Source organism: Camelus ferus, chromosome 11 (genome assembly GCF_009834535.1).
Source record: "Camelus ferus isolate YT-003-E chromosome 11, BCGSAC_Cfer_1.0, whole genome shotgun sequence".
NCBI classification, from domain to species: Eukaryota; Metazoa; Chordata; class Mammalia; order Artiodactyla; family Camelidae; genus Camelus; species Camelus ferus.
In genome coordinates this window covers 75,115,474-75,135,888 of record NC_045706.1, presented here as the reverse complement: position 1 = coordinate 75,135,888, position 20,415 = coordinate 75,115,474, and the positions used below count along the sequence as shown (strand labels likewise).

At 44.2% G+C, this 20,415-nt stretch overlaps 1 protein-coding gene across 1 annotated transcript in view; it reads right to left on the bottom strand.

The window, feature by feature from the left end:
* The window catches only part of RYR2 (ryanodine receptor 2), a 543,213-nt gene that overhangs the window by 56,254 nt on the left and 466,544 nt on the right, over nucleotides 1–20,415 (bottom strand). Inside the window, exons 77-82 of the mRNA XM_032491926.1 lie at nucleotides 19,738–19,834; nucleotides 18,078–18,181; nucleotides 16,487–16,538; nucleotides 13,149–13,202; nucleotides 11,879–11,902; nucleotides 679–778 (exon numbers count right to left, since the gene is read on the bottom strand). Coding sequence (XP_032347817.1) covers nucleotides 679–778; nucleotides 11,879–11,902; nucleotides 13,149–13,202; nucleotides 16,487–16,538; nucleotides 18,078–18,181; nucleotides 19,738–19,834 — 431 coding nt within the window. The remainder of the gene's footprint in view (nucleotides 1–678; nucleotides 779–11,878; nucleotides 11,903–13,148; nucleotides 13,203–16,486; nucleotides 16,539–18,077; nucleotides 18,182–19,737; nucleotides 19,835–20,415) is intronic.

The following is a 20,415-nucleotide window of genomic DNA, read 5'->3' as shown; positions in this document are numbered from 1 at the left end:
AGTGTATTATAGTCCACTTTTACGCTGGCCACCTCTACTTATCCTAGAAATGAAATAATCTCTGTATTTGGAGAGAGGCGCTTAATAACCACCAAAACTTTTCCACTCCATGACTAAGAGTGAAAAAAAAAAAAAAAGTCTTCACAGAGACAATATTACTGGCTATTGAAAAATAAAATAGTACTTTAATTGTGAAAAATGGCTCACTTAAAAAAATCTACGCATTTATACCCAGGGCCCTGAGGGCCAGGTCCACGTGGCCTGTCTCTGCGAACAGCTTTACTGGTACAGAGCCACACCACTTGTGTACCAATTGTCTCCAGCTGCAGCTCAGAGTTGCCACAGGGCCCTGGATGGCTCACCACGCAGGAAATCTTTACTCTCAGGTACCTCACAGGAAAACGTCTGCCCAGCCCCGATTTAGTTTGCTAGAGTTGTGTCCCAATATAACTTCAAAAACTGAATGAACAGAAATAAAATACACCTTTTAGTAAGTCTCTGATTAAAAAAAAAATCAACACTGGACACAGTCTAGGCTAGCTTGCCTTTTTAAGTCACCTGACCTAGTCACAAGTAAGAAAATCCAGGGACTAAATAAAGCAGGAGAATGTAAGTCAAGCCCGGGGCAGGAGCCCTCCGGGCAGGGCAGGGCAGGCAGGGCAGGGCAGGGCAGCTCACCTTTGCTGGCGCTGAGGGTCTGCAGCACCATCTCGGCAGCGCCGCGGTCATGCAGCCTGGCTTGCTGGTACAGAAGCTTCTGCTTCTCCATTTCCTTTTCCTGAACACAAATCCCAACCGTTTATGTTGCTGGCTGTCATTAAGCAGAGCGGCTTAATAAACTGTATTTTTCAGTCATCTCTTCATGTATGGGCTCTATGACAACATTATGGACCATTTCAACACCAACAATGTTATTCAACAGGTGGTAACGGATTCAACTCTTGGGTTTTTTTTTCCCCTTTATATTTCTCATGATATACTTTTGGTACTGGTTGATCAGGATGAATTTTCTCAATTGTAATTATTTGATTAGTCCAAAACCTGTATCAGAGTTTTGAAGGACTGTACTTCATCACTGAAACTTTCACTTTCTGAATTATGCATTTGTGCATAAGTTTGTCACGTTTTTAATCATCTCCCAAGTCATGGCCATAACTTGATACTGCTCAGCAAATGGCTCGAGTAGGAGGTTATCACGGAATGACAGAGAAACATTAACTGAGACGTGTTGGAGTATAAGCAAAATTGAAAGCTGATATGCAGAGAAGGGCAGGCTTCAGCTAAGTGGTGGACTTACGGCACACATCCCCCCAGGCCCGCCCCCCGAGGACAAAAGAAGCAGTGTGCCTTTATATTTTGTATCCTCCGGTGGTAACAAACGATACTGCACGGCACTGCTAGAGCGACGGCTGGACTTGGCTCTTTCCCACTTAAACTACCACTGAAAGCACACAGATGGGAATAGAAGTAAAATATAAAGGCACAGCAAGTTCAAGACGGGTAGGATCATTCACTTGAGCTATCCAGTTCGCTGGAATTAGACGGAACCAAGCAGTGTAAGTTGCAGGATGGAAGTTGCATAGAGCCCGAGGACAGCGAGTCCATCCCATGGCGTGGAGAGAAGCTGAGTCAACGGGACATGAAACAATTAGTATCATGTCCATAAACACAACGGCCAAACAGGTATGACCTAAGAGCAGGAAGAGCTGCAGCAGAAGTAGCCAGGGTGACAGCTTTGCTGCCGTAAACTTTCCATCCAAAGTACGGAAAATAGACACTGGAAGATGGAAGAGGTTTAAAAAATGAAGGCTTGCTAGTTACAGAATATGAAAAATAAAGGAAACTAAAAAGAGGGGGAAAAGAAATGGGCTCAAACAAATGAAAAAAAAAAAAAAAAAAGAAACCTTTAAATCAAAAGCAACCAACACAGACATTTATGCTGTTACCAGAGAGTTCTCGCCGAGGCTGGCAAATTTGTCTCTTAAATCTTTGATAATATCGTGCTGCGAAAACAAAATTGATCAGGGTTTTTTTCACACTATAGTTAGAGCTCCTGTGGTTAAATTTTTATTTTTTCTTAAATTATGTGATAGGCCTAAATGGATGCAGAGAAAAGAAAAAAAAAGGCAGCTTTGCTTTATACGTAGCCATGCTAACATCTAAAAGGTTTGCCTTCATGTTTAAACCTCTTCCTGTGAAGTCAAAAACAAAACGAAAACAAAACCACACGGACACACAAAACCATATTGTCATTACAACACGGCCTCAGGAAAACTGAAAGGAGCCCCTTGCGCCTGCTCTTCAGGTGTTGTTGAAAATTGGTGAGCAACATTTGATTCTTCCTTTTAGACCCAACAATCTTTCGCTTTCCTCCCATTTTCAGAGCTACTGGTGGAACTTTTATTTCCCAGCTTAACCCGCTCCCTCTTGTAAAGAGTGTTCCAGTAAAACAATGGTGAGAGATTACTGGCTTAAGGAACTGCACCATTATTTTCATCACCTAGAGAGGCAAGGGAGTTAGAAAGAGCAGCTCTGCTGGCTCAGTAGAACATACAAAGGTAGCCATCAGGAAACCCAAAGAAGATGCAAGAGGGCAGTATGCCACATAGCTTTGAGGAGAAACAAAAACCAACACTCTTTGCCATTTATGCTCCCAAAGAAGACAGACCAGCTCAAAGGTCTGCCACAGCAGCTTGTGGAACAGGATCTAAGGTCCTAGCAACCTCTTCGGGAACTGAGACCACTCATGATGGATGGACCTCTGGAGGGTCAAGAAAGACTGGACATCAAATCGCCTTCTTTAAAAAGTAAACTCCCTGAGCAAAGATCGCTCTCATTTTTCTTACGTAACGTCTACCTGTCAATAATAACAGTAAATATTTTAGGAGAGATGAGACTCATTTGAAAAAAAAATATTGAGCAAAAATAGATATACTGATTCAGAAGCAGGAAAGCCAGATTTCATAAAGACAGATGGGGCCAGCTACTCTTTTCAATTTCTTGTTAGACTGAGTTGGAAGCTCTCTCTTCAGAATATCTTTAATATTACTTCTTTTCGTACCTTGTGTTCCTTTGAGAACTGCTTCTGGGGATATAATTGAATCTCCTCACTGGAAATTTTATCACTACATAAAAAAATAAAACCTTGAAAGCTAAAGCTAAACTAGAAAATTTTTAGGCAATAGAATCATGGGTTATGTAGAAAGGAAAAAATTCTTTCATTCCAAATTTACTGCAGATCAGCTTTTCCAAGCGAACTGGAGACAGATCTTTTAAAAGTATCTTACTCAAGGAAATAGCACCTTAAAAGTACCTTTTTCAAAGTAGGGTTCCTCATCCCACCCCATTCCATATTCTGCTTAAACTGCCAAAGGGCCTTAAACACTATACCTTCAACCTGTAGTTTAGTCTTCAAATTTTTCCAACGTTACAAAGGGAGGTTAAGGGAAAGAAGATTTAAATTAAAAAGGAGCAGCTCCACAATTTAAATTTTCCCTTAGGCAAAAAGTTCTGATTGCCAAAAGCAACCAAGAATTACCAGCTGTTTTCTGAATAAGATTGTTGCGAGTCTTTCCAAGGTCAAGGGTGATCATATATCTGACCTATGATAAAATCAGTCATTGAATGGAAGCATTCAACATCATGATTTGCTTTTAGTATAACTGAAGTTTGTAATAAAATTGCTAAAAATCTTCCATTTTGTCTAAAAGTTTCTCAAGCTTTCAGCACTTGATGGGGGGGGCGGTAGGGAAAGGCTTGAAGAAAAACATCCATTCAATTCTTCAAAAACTTGCCTTATAAGAGAAAAAATGCTGAGATAAGACTAAATTATACCAGCCCTTGTTTCTTGGTGGAGAAAATAGTTTATCCCCATCAAATGAAGATGCAAATATGATTTAAACCAGGGCAGACTGATGACAGCAAAGAAATTCACTTTGTTTCTGAGGGACCTTTCTAGTTTATGGGCATTTAGGGCAGCACGGTACATCACAGGCTGAGGGTGCCAACCAAGTCTACACTCTGAGCATCACCCCAAAGGAGCCACTGGCTTGTGCTCTTTTGGTACTTCTAAGCCTTCAGCAACTATTGAAAAAGTTATCATAATCTTTTCCTCTTAAATTTCATGTGCAAGCTAGTTACAGTATAAGTGAACAGAAGTTTCCAGGAGCTGAACTCTTTCTGAAAGTATTTCCCATAATGTAGTAATGTTGTAAGTCAATATTAAATAATTTTATCTGGCATCTGAAATGTAGTCATAATCTACAAGGTGATGTTGAATCTTAACATTACCAAAAAAAAAAAGACTGGAATATAGAAGATTTAATTGGATAACTTAAGGACAAAGCTGAAAGACAGGGATATGGTACTAACAGTTTGGTTTAAAATACAAACAGGCCAACTCACACTAAGGAAAATCGAAAGTATAGACAGCAGTCACATCTCCAGAACTCCAACTAGTTCTGGTCTTTGTTCTAGCTTCCAAAACTAGAGGAGTCATACTCATAAAAAGATGACTCACGGCATCAGGGAAACACTTACAAGATTGTAACTTTACTCAATGATAGATGGTTCCACAAGTTTTTTTAAATTTAATTTTTAAAAATTAAATGAACATGGAGGTTTCTAGAAGTAAAGCTCCATGAGGAAAGGGGCCATAGCTGGTTTGCTTATTAAACACAGTACACATATACTGTGCATCCAGTACAGTTCCCTGCACATAAAAAATGTTCAAGAAAGTGTAAATGAATGAGAGAACTAGATAATGTGCTATCATGTAGTATGCAAAATTAATCCAAAGTTTTACAAATATTATCTTTCCTTTGAAGAGCTACAAAGCTAGTACAATGTGAAAATTTTATTTAGTTTACTTTTAGTATAGGGTCCAAAAAGTCTAGATTTATACACATACAAAAAATAACAATTCTCAAATTGTAGCTTTTGGCTTATTTTTCTGTCTGTACCTTTCATTACTGTCCATTCTCTTTGTTGTTGAACCGTCGCATAGTAAGTAACCTTCTAGAGTTCTACTTCTCAATAGGATGATCATGTTTCTAATGTTCTTTAAGTAAGAAAATTTTTAAAAATGTGGCTTACCCAAAGCAAACTTCATTTAAATGCCTAAGATTTACTAACATATAAGAGACAACAAAAACACTGAACCAGAGAAATGCAGCTCAGCTACCGCGCTGGAGGCTCTCAAAGTGGTCAGATGTGTTGCATAGTGTGACTTTACGGCTGACTTCTTCCTGTATCAGATACACTTCCATTTCGTTTGGAATTCTGTTTCCCCTGGATTCAGCATATTTAGAACTAATTAATACTATGCTAAAGCACTGAAACCAGCTGATCTGAAACGGTTTTCTATTTCAAGGTCCTGCTGACAAAACTTAGGCTACGCCACCAAAAGCTCCGTTAAGAAAGTACAACATGAAGGAATGAGTGACTCTAGAATCAGAGGTTATCAAATTAGCCAAGTGAGGCTGATCTGTCACAAGAGGGAGTGTGTTTATCCTGAGCACAGTACTGATTTTAAAAAGCCTTCACCTACCTATCTGTTTCTTTGTTTAAGCCGTAGAAGCCCTGGATACTGCCCCGAATGTGGAAAGTACGCGCCCTGCAGTCCTACTAGGATAGCCTGACAGAGGGGAGGATGAGAGCACTGGGTGACTGGCGACCTCCAGCCCCAGGGAGGAGCCGTTAGAGCAGAAGGCGCTAGGAAGCTGGAACAGTCTGTGCGAAGCAGCAGTCGGGGTAGATTTTATCACAGAACAGATCGCAGTAACGCATCGTTTGGATTTTCAGATCTCCCAGTTCTAGTAGTCCCAGTATCTGCAATTCTAAGTTTTCGCAAATGGTTATTAATCTCGCCCCAGATCAACTCCTGAGAAACTGCTGCACTCTAAGTAAGCACTCGATCCACTCTCGGATTCCTCGCCAAGGGCTACGTGTTCAGCTGGGAGGAGGGTTTTTCTGAAGACTGTCTTAAGGACGCAGAGCCCCCCATCCTCCCAGCCCCTCGGTGCTCATTCTGAGCTGAGCCATCCTCAGACGGCACCCGTATCCCTGGACTGCACCGTACAAATTCTCAAATAATTACTTTTACTGAACTGCTGGAGGCCTTCTTCATCGTATCACACGTTGTTTTCCCACAAAGACCCTCGGGGGGTGGGGGGAATGCTTCAGGAATTTCTGTTTCTCCCAAAGAAGGAGATTGTCTGTGTTTTACTGACAGAGTAAATTTTTACATTTATGTGATTTTATGTTGACTCCTAGGAGCTTGGGATTGGTAGTACTGACAACTTGCAGCAAATCAGCAAGATACTGTGGCAGAGGTTTCTGGATTAATCCCATTTCTGAGGGGCTCCTCTCTGTGTCCCTAAATGCTTTTTAGCCCTCAACACTTTTTTATTCATCTAACCATATTATGTATAATTATGTGATAGTTTAACTACCGATCTAGGAAAAGGTGGAGAAACACACACATGTACAGAAGCTGGATGTCATTTTCTATAAATCGTTTTTATTGTGACATTCCTGCACTAAGAGACACGGAGTTCATTTTCTTTTTTGCCCTTTCATGAAAGATCAGAAGAAAAGTAGTGAAAATTTGCATCCTTCTAATCAGTGTTTATGCATTTAGAAGAATTAGGAAATTGCCCTGAAAAATGAAAAGGACTTACTCAAAAACAGCACATCAGACAGCTCTAAAGGTGGATATTACCCCTGAGAACATCCAGTTCAAAGCTTTCAGTCCAAAGGGAAAAAGTACAGAGGAATTAAATGGGACCTGCTTAAGGGCACCCAGTTAGCACCGGATGAGAACTCAGGTCCCCTGCCTTGTTCGGTTCCAGGCTCACTGTGCTGAAAAATCTCCTCTGTGGGCTTCTCTGACCTGACTTTGGTAAGGAAGTGAAACTGATCAAGTAGAATGACACTAGAGAATACTTACAGAGCTCATTATGTGATAGGCAGTGTTCTGAGCGCGTTACATGTAACAACGAATTTAATTTTCACCACAGTCCTGTGACGTAGAGACCTTAATTAGGCCCATTTTATAGATAGGAACGTTGATGCTCGAGATCATACAGCCACACGGTGAAGCTGGGATTCAAACACAGGCGGCCTGTCCAAGTGCCTGCACTCTGAATGATTTTGCTGTACCCTGGTTACTGGACGTCATGAGGACGTGCCCGGTACTGGACACAGTGCAGTTTTATGCTTTAGTGTGTGCCTCCGTGTAGTTCGCTATTTAGGTCCACACGTTCATAGGCATAAATTTCCATATATAATATAAAGGACTGTGCTTTAAGTGGAATTTTCCTTGTATCAGGACTAGTACCCCAACCCACCCTAAGCCCCCTTCTCTCCAAGTCCTAGCAATCTGCCTTGCTTCTGAGGCACCGTGGCCCTAGAAATGGCTTGCACCATTAGTGTGGTGACATGCTGGCTCCTAACCACACCACTGTGTAAGACCACCTGCTGCTGACAGTGGAGAGACTGCAGTGCCTGGACCCTGGGCAGGCTGGGCCCGAGCTGGCTCTGGCTTCCCCAGGGGTCCCCCTGGAACAGCTGCTTAGTATCAGCAGGACGTAGGAAGAAATGAACTCCCTCAGACCAGTAAGAGACAGGAGATGGGATGGAACCAGCAGATAAAGTGCTCAGTCCTTCCTTCCCAGGAGGCACTGCTCCATGATGCGCACGGCCTCCCAGGGGCATCCGGTACAGCAGAGTAGCTGCTGTCCTGCTGGGAGCTGCGGTCAGCGGTCAGCTCAGGGAGGCATTACTGTGCTCTCCCAGCTTCCCTGCCTCAGTGCTCTTTGCCCCTCACTCTTACCTCCCTGAGACTGTAACACCTCCAGCCCCAACACAGTGTCAGCAAACAGCCTCTTTGCTCTGTCCTCCAGGGAACCTGGGCTAAGACTTGAGGGCGTTCCTTCAGATCACCAATTCCAGTATCTGAATATGCAGTGGGCAGACTGCAGCAACAGGCATGAGCACTGGAGAACACTGGCCGTCAGAACTCCCTCCCCCTCCCCTCTACGATTCAACAGTATGACAAGCAACTCAACACTCTAGTCCGTATCTTGATACCACAGATCTTCTGCAGTAGAAACTAAAGAAGTGTAAATGTTCTTGATGAAAGAGGTGACTGCTTCAGTGTTTTATATTTATAGCTGTATCTTTAGTTTTTAATATTTGATGGCTCTTTTAGGTAAGATTCAGGAAGCCCCTCTAACTTAACCTGCTGTGCTCCTATGAGTAGAAGTAAATAAGCCCATTCAGAGATCTGTTTAGGTAGCTACTGGAGAGGGATCTTCTCAGGGCCAACTCATTCTTAGAGAATTTTCAAAAAATTCAGTTCTATTCAAAAATTAGATCACTGGAGGGGTCAGACAAAGGTGGTCTTCTCACTGTGTAGAGCCATTGGCCCATAAGGCTCTCTGGACCTACGTGGATTCCTGCACTCAGTGGCGCCGACTGTGGGACACAAGTGGGGCGCCGGTCTGAGCTCTCAGCAGGAACACTGTCACTTCAGTTGTGACTGAGGCCCAGCTGGGAGAGAATTCAGGTCAGTCTCCTAAGTTCTTACTGCAGAGTATCAGCTCCTCCACAGGCGTATTTGGCATGTAAGACACAAGAAGTTCTCTTTAATCAGTACTGCAGAGTAAGAGGGCCTTGGGGACTCAGCGGAGAAGTCTCGTCTGTGGACCAGGAGTCGGGCACTTGCCAGCGGGTGACGCACCTTACTGCGTGCTTGAGAAGCATGGTCTAGAAGGCGCGTCAACGGTCAACCTCTGCTCGCTTACGCTCCATGGTCCTTCACTCAGGTTTTCCGTAAGTAGTAAGTCTATACTACGGTCCTTAACATCCCACAGAAATGCTGTCACTGCATCGACTGCATCGTCCTTAGTGCTGAGCCCTCAGACCTGAGAGCGCGGCAGGAGGAGAAGCAGCCATCTGGAGGATGTTTCCATGCATTCTGCCAAATCGTCATGTGACAATGCGGTCTACTCCGGCACCAAAGCTCCTCATTGTTCTAGGTGAGAAAAGCCCACCATGCTCAGAAAAATGAAGGCATTTGACTGGAAACATTACGGTTTGTTTGTTACGATTATCATTTGTTTGGGCTCATGAAAAACTGGAAGGTAAACAAAGCGCTCAAGTGCAGTAATTAACACTTCAGGGGACTGCTCAAACGCTTCTTCCCTTTCAGTTAGTATGGCCTCTTTTTAAGATTTAACTGTCCCTTTCTGTAGTTTTAATATTGAAGCAGTCTCAATAAAAAGACTACATATAATTACTAACTAAATATGCAATAAAATTTTAAATAAGTAGTTGTAGGAAAAGTATCCATAGATTATCGATGAAGTTGGGAATTAAATTATCAGCTTAAATCAGGCAAGTTTAACAGGATCATACCAGGAAACAAACATGTGATGGAAGGAGAGAGGAACTGGCCAATCTGCGGCATCTCAGCTTCCACCCCCTGTTCTCCACGTTTCCTGAGTTTTACTTTTACTCCTCATGGGAATTCTCCTTACAGCGCTGCCTTTTTATAGCTACTTCTTCCTCCTTCTCAGTATCTTTACAGATACCAGAGATTTAAGTAGGAGGTACAGCAAACGTTAATAACCAGCCAGCTACAGGGATAAAATTCAATTATCATACAATTTTGTTACTCCCAAATTCATGTAACATAATTTGTTTTAAGGATTATGAAACTGCCAAACAACCTTTCAAATTCACTACAGCTTAGATGAAAAATTCCACTATTAGACTGCATCTAAATGATGTTAAACAGCCAGACAACTCAATGTAAAAGTCTGGTACATTATTAAATTTATTAAGAGAAAGTAATAATCCAGTTGTCTGGTCAAATTTTTCAGTGGTTTTGTTGGTTTAGAGGGTCAACCTCAGACAAATTTATCTTCATAAGTGATCGATTGTCAACTTTGACAAACACGACTGTTTTTCAACTTGGGAAGGGTTCATATTGTTTACTTAGAGTATATATTTTGCAAATAGTAGACTGTTACACAGATTAGGCATAAATAATAAGTTACAGTCTGAAATTCACACGGAGGGTCAGTAAAACATCGGTTAAGAAGTGAAAATTTCCAAATCTTGTCTATTGTGTTACACATGTGAACACGTGACAATCACTGCAACTTCCAATTCCTGTCTTGTGCTGGGACAGTCACCCTTGCCGCTCTCTTGTCTCCTTTCTGGGACTAATCACCAGGTTTCACCTCCAAGGCATGCAGTCCTGCCAGGACGGCCCGGGTCCTGTGCTCTGCAGGCTGAGACTCCACGACTAGTTATTCCCAGACTTCCTGCCTCAAGAGGGGACCTTCTAACGTCACCAAATAGGATCCTATTTGCCAAATGGTATTTGCTCTTAGGTCTCCCTGAAACTGCAGTCCTCCTTCAAAGTAAAACGGTTTTCTTACCCAGCAACACCCCTCATCCTGGCCTTCCACATCCACCCCCTTCCGTGCACATCCTGGACGTGAACTTCAGTGCTATGCATGAGATCAAACCTCTGGTGGATGTTAGCGAGGTCTCTTCATGTTTTCAACCCTCACTAAGTCACAGGAATTCTGTCTGAGACAATTAGTGATGAAACTATAAAATCTACACATTAGGATCACGCTATCTATACCTATCGTTACAAACCCATAATATTACTAAGTGTTATGCCTGTTATGTGCCATTAAATTATGTCCATCTGATTAGAGCTAAATCCGATAGCCTCTGCATGAACTCAAATTTTAAAATCATGTAAGAACAATATATTCCCCCAAATATAATAGTGAGTAAAAATCATGACAATTTGTTTCTTCTAAGTAGATTCTTTGTGACATTCTAAATTCACCTTAACAGCAAATATTTCACTTTTTTAAAAATAGAAGGCAAAAAAGAAGACTGCACTTCCAAACTGAAAAGGCTTTTTTCTTTTTTTTAACTAAAGTCATAACGGGTATCTTCTTCCTGGGATATTTATGACTGATTTTTCTACTAAATAGTCTTACGAATGTAAAATGGAAGCTTAACAGGGTTCATATGGAAGTAAAACTTTCGTAATTCGAGATCAGAATGTTTTGTCCTACAGAATAGATGAACAAGATCATATTGTATAGCACAGGGAAATACATACAAGATCATGTGGTAGCTCACAGTGAAAAAAATGTGACAATGAATATATGTATCTTCAGGTATTAACTGAAAAATTGTGCTGTACACTGGAATTTGACACAACATTGTAAAATGACTATAACTCAATAAAAAATGTTAAAAAAAAAAAAAAAGAATGTTTTGTCCTAGCAAATTTCTCTGAGACGTAGCTGTTTAGAATCTTAAGAGCGAGGAAGGCTCCCCTAGTTCTCCCTATAAAGAGACACAGAGTCGACCCTGGAACCGTGAGCAGCGTCTCTAGACGCCAACTGCAGGTGTGCCGGGCTCGGCGGGAGAGCAGACTTACTGCCCCTCCCGAGCAGCGCCACATCGCAGCGCTCTCCAGGACATGAGCCCGGCAGGAGGACCCTTCAAGAGGGATGAGGCCGGAAGGCGGCACCGGGAAGTCAACAGCTAAAGCTAAATCACTGAAGGGTGGAATCTCATCCCAGGACCATGGGCAGCTCAGAGTTAGCACAGAGTTAGTGTCAGATCGGGAGTCAGGTAAACTGCAAGAACAACAAACCTGTGTCACGGAAGGGATACTGAAGAGACCAATTGCGCTGGAGCTACAAACTGGTAGAGAGATTGATTTTTTTTTTTTTTAAACAAAAGAATCAAAGATGTTGGGTCTAACAAAGGTAAATGTGACAAGAAGCTGAAACTCAGACCCAGACAAATACACACATACATATTGTTTTACCTTGCTGCGCTGCGATCCTGTGACCTTCAGAAAGAATGAGGACAAGAAGCAAAATAGCAATAAACAACTGCTCGGAACACAACCAACAGACCGTAAATGGTGTGCACTTCAGGAAGACAGTATCGCTTGCTGCTCACAGCTCATTCTAACTTGGCTGTTTCTCAGCAATAATGATGGATTTGAGAATAGAATACACATACATTAGAAAAGATTAGAGTGTCACACAGGAAATTAACCTCACGGCATTTTTCTCAGTCAGCGATACTCATGGGTTATTCTCAAATTAGTTCGTTTTGGGGTTTTTTCACACAGCGACTTCAGCGCTTCAGAGATGCTCACATCAGACTGTGCCTGAAAGGGGCCTGACTCCATGTCTACGCCTCACCTACGCTTCTCGGTGGGTCCACTGTGATTAAAGACCTACTGCTGCCTACTAATACATTTCTAGACTTCTAGCTTTCCAAAGCTGACATGGAAATTAACAGAAGAAAAAAAAGTCTAATCTATCTCCTTCCATTGAATTTCTTTCTGAAAAATTCAAAAAAAAAAAAAAAGAAAAAAGGAAAAAGAAAAGAAGAACCAATAAATATGGAGTAGTAATTAGAAACAACTTGTCTCTCATAAAAAGCAAGTCTAGTCTAATCAAAAGGGGAAAATAGTATTTACTTTCCCTTTGGCTAATTAATATTGAGCAGTATTTCAAATTACGTGGAAATTTAAACTGAGGCCACCTGAGGAAACACTGGTGCACTAGGAGACAGCCCTAGGTTACCGCGCCCTGCCTCATGCGAGCAGGCAGCCCTGGCGCCCGTCGACATATGTGCAGGAGATGAGTGGCCCAACCGGGCAGAAGGCAAGAGGCCAAATCGTTAAGACTTCTTCGAGTCAGGAAAAGATATCAGACCAAGGGTTTAATTAAACCCTGGTCGTCGTGTTGCTGTTCAGGAAACATTTTTCTCCCATGCCTGCTGGGAATTTCCGAGCACGACACGCACTGAGCTGAGGACAGAAGCAGCCTCGTCTCCGAGGCTCCCGGGAACACTCATCCTGAACATATGGGATTCACCTGCTTCTTTAACTACTCTACGTCCCTCGGTCTTAACTTCAGCAAACGTGAGGACTCAGATTTGTCCATCCAGCTTGTGACATGCAGTTCCTTGACACAATAAGCTGCGGTAAGCCATGAAGCAAGAAACATAAATGTCAGTTAGAAGCTATGAGACAATGTTTCCAGGTGGACAGGGACGGGCGTGGGAAAAGGCCATCTTACTTCAAAGCTCTTCACCTCCTCTTCGCCGTCATCCTCCTCCTCGTCATGACAGCTCTGATGCGCCAGGAACACAAGAAAGGTCAACAGGGTTAGGACAGGCTGAGGCAGGAAGTGCAAGGTCACTGAGCAAGGGACACCAATCACTTGTGCTAATTTCTCACCAATATTGTTTAAATACACACACAATAAGCTTAGACGACATGATCGACGAGGTCGTGACCGAAAGGAACCCTGTGCTGTGCTTATGCTAAGTTACCAGTTTCCGCACATCACGGGGACATCCACGAGGCCCGCGTCGTGCTGCGCATGCTGTTCACTCACGCGCTTTCCTTGCTCAAACCAAGTCACAAGCCTTAAAGACAAGGATCACTGTTTTCTCTTTTTTATGCTGCCTTTATAAGGCATTAATACAGATGCAATAAATAATCATGAATAAAATTAATGGAAAGCAGTGTCCATTAATTAAAGTGAATCTTGTCATCTTTTTTTTTTGGTAAGTTCCATTTTTTATTGTATTTGGTCTAAGGGAGGAAAGCGAACTCCCATCTGCTACGAATATTACTCTTTTCTACCAAAGTGATAACACTGACAATTTCATTATTTTGAGTCATTTTCCCAGACATGGCAAAGGTCTTGTGAGGCACTGTGATCTGATTCCCGCAGCTGAAGACCTTGCTGGGTGAAGCAGAGCTGAGTGGATGAGGAACACAGCCTGAGGCTGCAGAGTGCCTGCCAATTACTGGCTGTTTGGCCCAGGGCAAGTTCCTTTCTCTCTCCGGGTCTCCACGCCCTCGTATGTAAAATGGACAATACTAAGAAGGGAAGCCGGGTTCCTGAGAGGATCACATGAATTAATACATGTGAAGTGCTGGCCACTGAGACACAAGCGTCTGAGAAACAGTAACCTGTAACAAACCTCGACTGCTGTTCTCATTGTGGTTTCGGCACTAGAAGTGCCGTGCTGACCAAAGGAAGCTGGTCAGCGAGCGGTGCCTGTGGTAGGAAGAAGCCACTGCTCTGCAAAGTTCGATTATTCCAGCCCTTCTCAGGGAATGTTATGGCTGGTACACTCAGCGTAGCAATGAAGCTCACGGAGGAAGTGGTTAGATGTAAGTTACAAGTCAGGAAAGTACTTTTGACTCGATGATTCAGAGTACTTTGAAGTGGGAATGGGAGCGAGGGTACAAAATGTCATCCTTCCCCCAACTCAGTGATAAATTCTACAAGGTTTGTTCTGTTCTTTCATTCATTCAACAGATACGCACTGGGCATCACCCTTCCCACTTCAGGAGAATGTGCACATGGTTTGCGAAGGAGAAAACAGCCCCATGACAATTTCACTGCACTGGACAGGTTGCTAAAGAGTAGGTTCCACCACAGAAACCAAGATGTTAACTGTCCGTCAGACCACAGGAGCTTGTCTGCTATATGCCAAGGTCACCTTGACTCCCGTGTCGTCAGTTAACCAGCATTTTGAAAATAAAAACCCATGAGAACTTTAGCAAAACATATCTGGAAGGCAAGTCTGTAACCCTCCATGAATACCGTACACCTGATGTCGGGTATGGAGAAATTATGGCTGCCCTGCTCCTTAAGATTACCTGTGCAGTATTTCCCTCCATGCCAATTTCCGCAGAAGGAAATATCCTTCTTATTTCTCCATCCATGTTCTTTAAACTATGGGTTTCAACCCATTAACTGGACACGAAATCTGTTTAGTGAGTTATGATCTCAAGCAACTTTCTAACTTAGATAGAACAGACAGTATCAGCCCACACCGCCCATGGCGCAGGTGTGATTTCACAGGAGTTTTCTTCCCAGGGTATCTGCTTTGGTCTCTCTGTAAACACACTAGGCAAAGGCGTCTCTCACTGCGGGTCATGGTTTCAAAGGGGCTGGAGAGCCACGCCTTTCCTCTTACGCTCTGTAACCTGGCCAGCCCCTCTGTTCCCACCCACTCAAGGCTTCATTCCTCAAACTATTCCTTTGTCTGTTCTTTTGGGTCCTTCGGCCCAGAATAGAAGCATACTCAAGTCTTTAAAAAAAAAAAAAGGTAAAAAATGGCAAAGAAGCAAAAAACAATCTCCCGCCAACCTCACAACCCCATCTACACATGTCCCACCCCCGTCCCAGCCGCGCTCCGGGTCTTCTCAGTGGAGACGTCCAGGCCACACCGGCCCTGCCCACACCTGCACCTCCACTGCTCCCTCTCCCCACCCTCTGCCACTGTGCTCGCCACCGTCACCCGACAAATGAAATAAATCCTGGAGAGTTTTCAGTCCTTACTGTGTTCAGCCCCTCAGCAGAGTACGATTTTGTTGACCACACACTCCCAGAGGCCCTACATATGCTCACACATAAGGTTTCTCCTGTTTGTTGTGGAGAAGGGTCTTTTTCTTCTGACATCTCTTAGCATCCCCGTCTTTGGAGGCCTGGGAGGAACAGGCCCTGGGCCTCCTGCTCCCCACGCTGCCCTCCCTGCCTGGCCGAGCCATCTACTGGCTTCACTTCTCTCCTGTGCTGATGGATCCCAACCTATTCACAAGCCTGCCGGGAGGTGCGGGTGTCGGACACGACCCTCCTTTCACACGTCTGAGGTCTCCACCCAGCCACCTCACCGCCGTGTCCACAGCCTAACCTGCCACCCTTCCTCTTCACTCTAGGCGTGCGATTGTCCAGGGGTTCCCCGTCCCAGCCTCTGGTGCCACCGTGTGCCCTGTGCCCGAGCCAGCGGCCTCAGGGAGACCGGACTCCTCTTTCATCCTCCTCCCTCAAGCCTTCCTTCTGTTATGGGATTAAATGAAATAAGCACACAGTGAACACCAGCTCTTACAGTTTTCACATGGTCACCCTGCAACAGTCATTCCACAGCGGAGGACTCCCTTGAACCGAGACTAAGCCGGCTGTGCGACCTGCTCCCAGTATTCCTGACAGTTCCTCTGCCACTGGGCTTGTCAGGCAGGGCTTTCTAGGATCATCTGTCAAGATTCGTCTTCTCCATCAGATGACAGACTCCACGCAGGCAGCGTGTGTGTCTGTCTCACTCACCATGTGTCTCCAATACCGTGATTGATGCCCATGAGTATTTGTTGAATGAATGAATGTTTGGAAAATTAGTGAGTCCCCCATAAGTAAAATGCTAAAGGAAGAAAGAATAACCTGTCAAGAAAGTCAGAACAGATATTTATAAAACAAGGGGTGTTCAGATTAGTGTCCCTTAAGTTTCTAAAACTTAATATTTAATCTTAATCCAGAAATACATAGATTCTTATGCTTTGCCAGATGAAAATGATTTCCCTTTTTAAAAACTAAATATTAGAATCAAGATATTTATTTACCTTTGCCATAATATCTGCATAAGCCATATATAAAAAATCTTCTTCCAGTTTGCTATGAAAAACAAGAAAAAAAATCAGTTTTGAAGTAGAAGGCTAGTCATATGCAAAAGTACCATCACTGTATAAAATAATCTTTGTTTTTCAACAAGTATCTCTTTTTAAAGGAAAACAAACACAAACTTAGGCAAAGGAATCATTCAAGAATACTGCAGAATCAGAAGCAAAGACCTCTGGCTTCCTAAACAGCCGCCCCACTTTTCCTTACAGAAGAGGCCCAAGTCTCGAGAGACAGATGGTCTCTCCTGACTTACACACAAATGCGACAGCTGTCATTCTCTTGGAACTACAAAAGCTGAGACGAGCACATTTCAACGAGACAGAGGCTCCTGACAGCAGAAGTGATACCTGACATTTGCTGGAAAGACTCCCCAAACCACTGCGCTGCTCTGTAGTTAAACAATACAGCGGTCAGAGTGATTCTTAAAAACTAAGAAAGGTTAAAGTACGTTTGTTATCCTCTTTTTAAAAAGTGTGGAAACCGTTAACTCATGAAGAAAGGCTTCCATCAAAAAAATACCTGATGTTTGCCAAGTCATTTCAGCAGTTAAACTTCAGCCCTCGGAAAGACCACTTATGAGAAACACCTCATTATGTGGTCGTGCCAGACAGAGGGCTTCTCTCTGCTTAGGGGTGAGATGGCTTTGTAGTTAGGAAATAATAAGAGCAGGAGAGAGAGGGAGAGAAGGGTGAGCACGCTGGCTAAGAGGGAGACATGTACAAGCGCAGCACGTGCCTGGAGGTCAAGTGAGCTCTTCAACTCTCATGGATGCGGAATGACAATTAAATGTTCTCCCCGCTTCTGCAGAAGACGAGGGGGGCCTGGGGCAAAGCAGGCTTTCCTCCCACGGCAGGGAAGCAGATGGAGGCATCAGAGCCCCTGACATGTCTTCTTATCTGCAAAGTTAAGCTATGCGGTGCCCCTGGAAGCCGCAGGTGCTGAGCACAACTGGCTTATCGGTCTACGAGTGCATTTCTTATTTAACTCCAGAGAGGTTTGCCCTTTGTGGCTTTGGTGAATTCACGTGAGCCAGACCACAGGAGCCAAGAGAAACGGAGAATGCCCTTAGAATAGACACCCCCCACCCCGCCCACTGAGATGATGGCTCACTTGTCTCCTAAGGCTTCCCAAGACTCACTGCATAACAGAGACAGAGTCTACCAAGGAAATTTAGGGTCCCTCGTGTTCTCTCAGCATTTTTGGCACTGACATTGCTTTGGTTTTATTTTATCAAGACTGTTTGTGATAGAGGGGAAAAACATTTTATAAGAAGATTCAGAAACAACTCAGTCAGCTAATTACAGAGCTGTTAAGAAAGACCAGAGCTACATAACTACTTGATAGGTAAGTGTCAAAGCCGGAATGGAATGGTGCTGGTTCACAGGTGGATGCCAGGCTGGTCACGTCTTTGAACAACCCTCTCTCCTGCCAAGAACGAGATGCAATCGAGACGTGTGCGCGTGCGACACACAGGACACGCAGACGTGGGGGCTCTGTTCCTCCTACGCCTCCTGTGAACCCTCCCCGCCATACCATTTCTCCGTCAGAGCCGTTCGACTGAACAGAAGGATCAGCTGGTGCAGAGGATCGACCCTCTTAGTGCCTTCATCTTCCTCCGGAGGCTCTGCTCCAGGTTTCTACAAAGAAAGTCAAATTCATAAATTTCACATTTAGGCGAAATGCTCCCCCAAACCCAGGAGCAGCACGACGGCCAGGAACAACAAGTATTCAAAACCAGGCCCTTCTCTTCCTGCTGTGGCGCGTGTGTACGTATCATGTGTTGGACCTGCACATACGTGCGTGTTGTATTATCAATGCCAAAGCATGCAGCTTTTTTAAAAGAAGCAGTTTAATAACAGGACCAAAAAACACAACGGGCAAGAATGAGTTACATCATTTAAAAATTCTGAACGCTGCTCTTAGGAGCAGATTCGTAACTGGAAGTCCACCTGCTGCGCGGATGTCAGCTGCAGGGAGCGCTCGGTTTACAGAGCCCTGCAATAAAGGTGCATGTCACTCCGAGCATAAAGATTTAGCGCACATAGCAATGCAAACTGGTTATCCAATGAAACACTTTCTTTGCCTACACAGACAAAGATAAGCAAAAAATGCTGATGGAGTTAATGTTTGAACCACTCCACATTAATTTCCCTCATCTTTGGTTACTGTTAAAACTTAGAAAAGATTTCATTCTATTGGATAGAACATACACCATGAGGAAAATTATTCAGCATTTTTACTGACTGTAGAATTAACTAACCCTGACTTTCTGGTGAGTGATTTAATGAGTTCTGTGTCTCCATGAGACTCACCCATTCAGAGTGACTGTCCCTCTACAGAAACGGTCTCCTTTCCCAGATTTAAGGTTTAATGTTGCAGGTACTGGGAAGACGCCTACAAGGTATCTACTACTCTAGGGGCTGGTTGATTCTGAAGACAAGTGAAATTCATTTAAAATATATGGAGGTAACCAGCGTTAAGGTATTATGAACTAGATCTGTTTACCCCCTATGTTCCCTGATAATCTGTGAGTTAAAAAAAAAAAAAAAACCAGAAAATTTTAGACAAGAGGTCTTTGAGTTGGGAGTCATGAAGCCTTTAACTAGTCTGTAAGATTCTGCAGGACTGAGTGCTTGCAAACGTTCCTGAGCAGATGGCTTATTGTCAGGTTTTTAACAGGCCCACAGCTTGTGAAAACTTAGGACGAGGGCCCCCGAGCAAGGCGCTGCCAGGAACACAAGCCCCCTTGTCGGGGTGGCTGGGCCCAAGCCCAGCTGCCCCCTTGACGCACTCACCGCGACCTGGGCTCCTCCTGGGCCCGGTCTCGCGCTCTCTGCCCTGCATTGTTTAAAAACCAGCTCCTTCTCACTGGCTCTCGCAACCTGCAGCTTATTCTTTACGGTTCAGCTTTTAGAGTTCTATCCTGGTTCTGAGGTATTTGAAGGTGCTTTGAGCAAGAATTCGAAGAAAAGAGTCAAAGTTTAGTTAGCTCCTGAGCTGCCTGGCGTTGGTGAGAGCTCTCTGAAACAAGGAGAGTGAGAGCGGCCCTCCACCCTGAGCGCAGAAAGACCCGAGAATGAAGTCTCCTAGGGCCATCCACGCCCGGGGTCTCCCCCCGTGCTACAACTGCTCGCACCACCGTCACCCGCCAGGCCAGGCCCGCTTTCACCTCCAGACCCCACCAAGAACGCACCGCCAAGTCTTCTATCAGTTTATCTTCAAAGTAATGCTCTTCTGTTTCAATCCAAGACTTTTCATATCCCTGAAGAAAGAGATTGACAGCCCGATGCCTAAAAGATAAGCACAGATTCAAACAAAGAGTTTAAAAAAATTAACTGAAAGGGTTTTCAGTAGTGCTTTATCGCTGGATTACCTGTGCGCTAAAAGAATAAAATAAAACAGGCTTCCTACTCTCGACTGGGGAGGCAAGACTTGTCAGCCACACGCCGACCTGGATCTAGTAGTCATCCGACTCTGTCAGCTTTCACATCTGTCACTTACAGAATTAGGGTAACGCCCTCGAGTTTAAGTTCTGTGGGACTCAAACTGAGGTCAAGAATGGAGAGCACGTGGGACGGATGCTCACGAAGTGCCAGCTGTCACGGCATAAAGTTGACTCAGGATCAACCATGTGATAAACATCAAGAGAGGACGCGCCACCGTGTTCCAGCTCACGGCAGAGACAGGCCCCGAGGACTGCGGAGCACCGCGTGTGCCGCGGACTGCTGGGGGGGGTCTGCACCCCAAGACCACACCCTGCAGCACTGATGACGAGCGGCTGCCTGCAGGGAGAGACCAGCAAAGACCACGAGCACGTAACCCGACCGTGAGGCCGACGAGAGGCGGGCGAGGCTCCCCCTGAAGAGAGGGC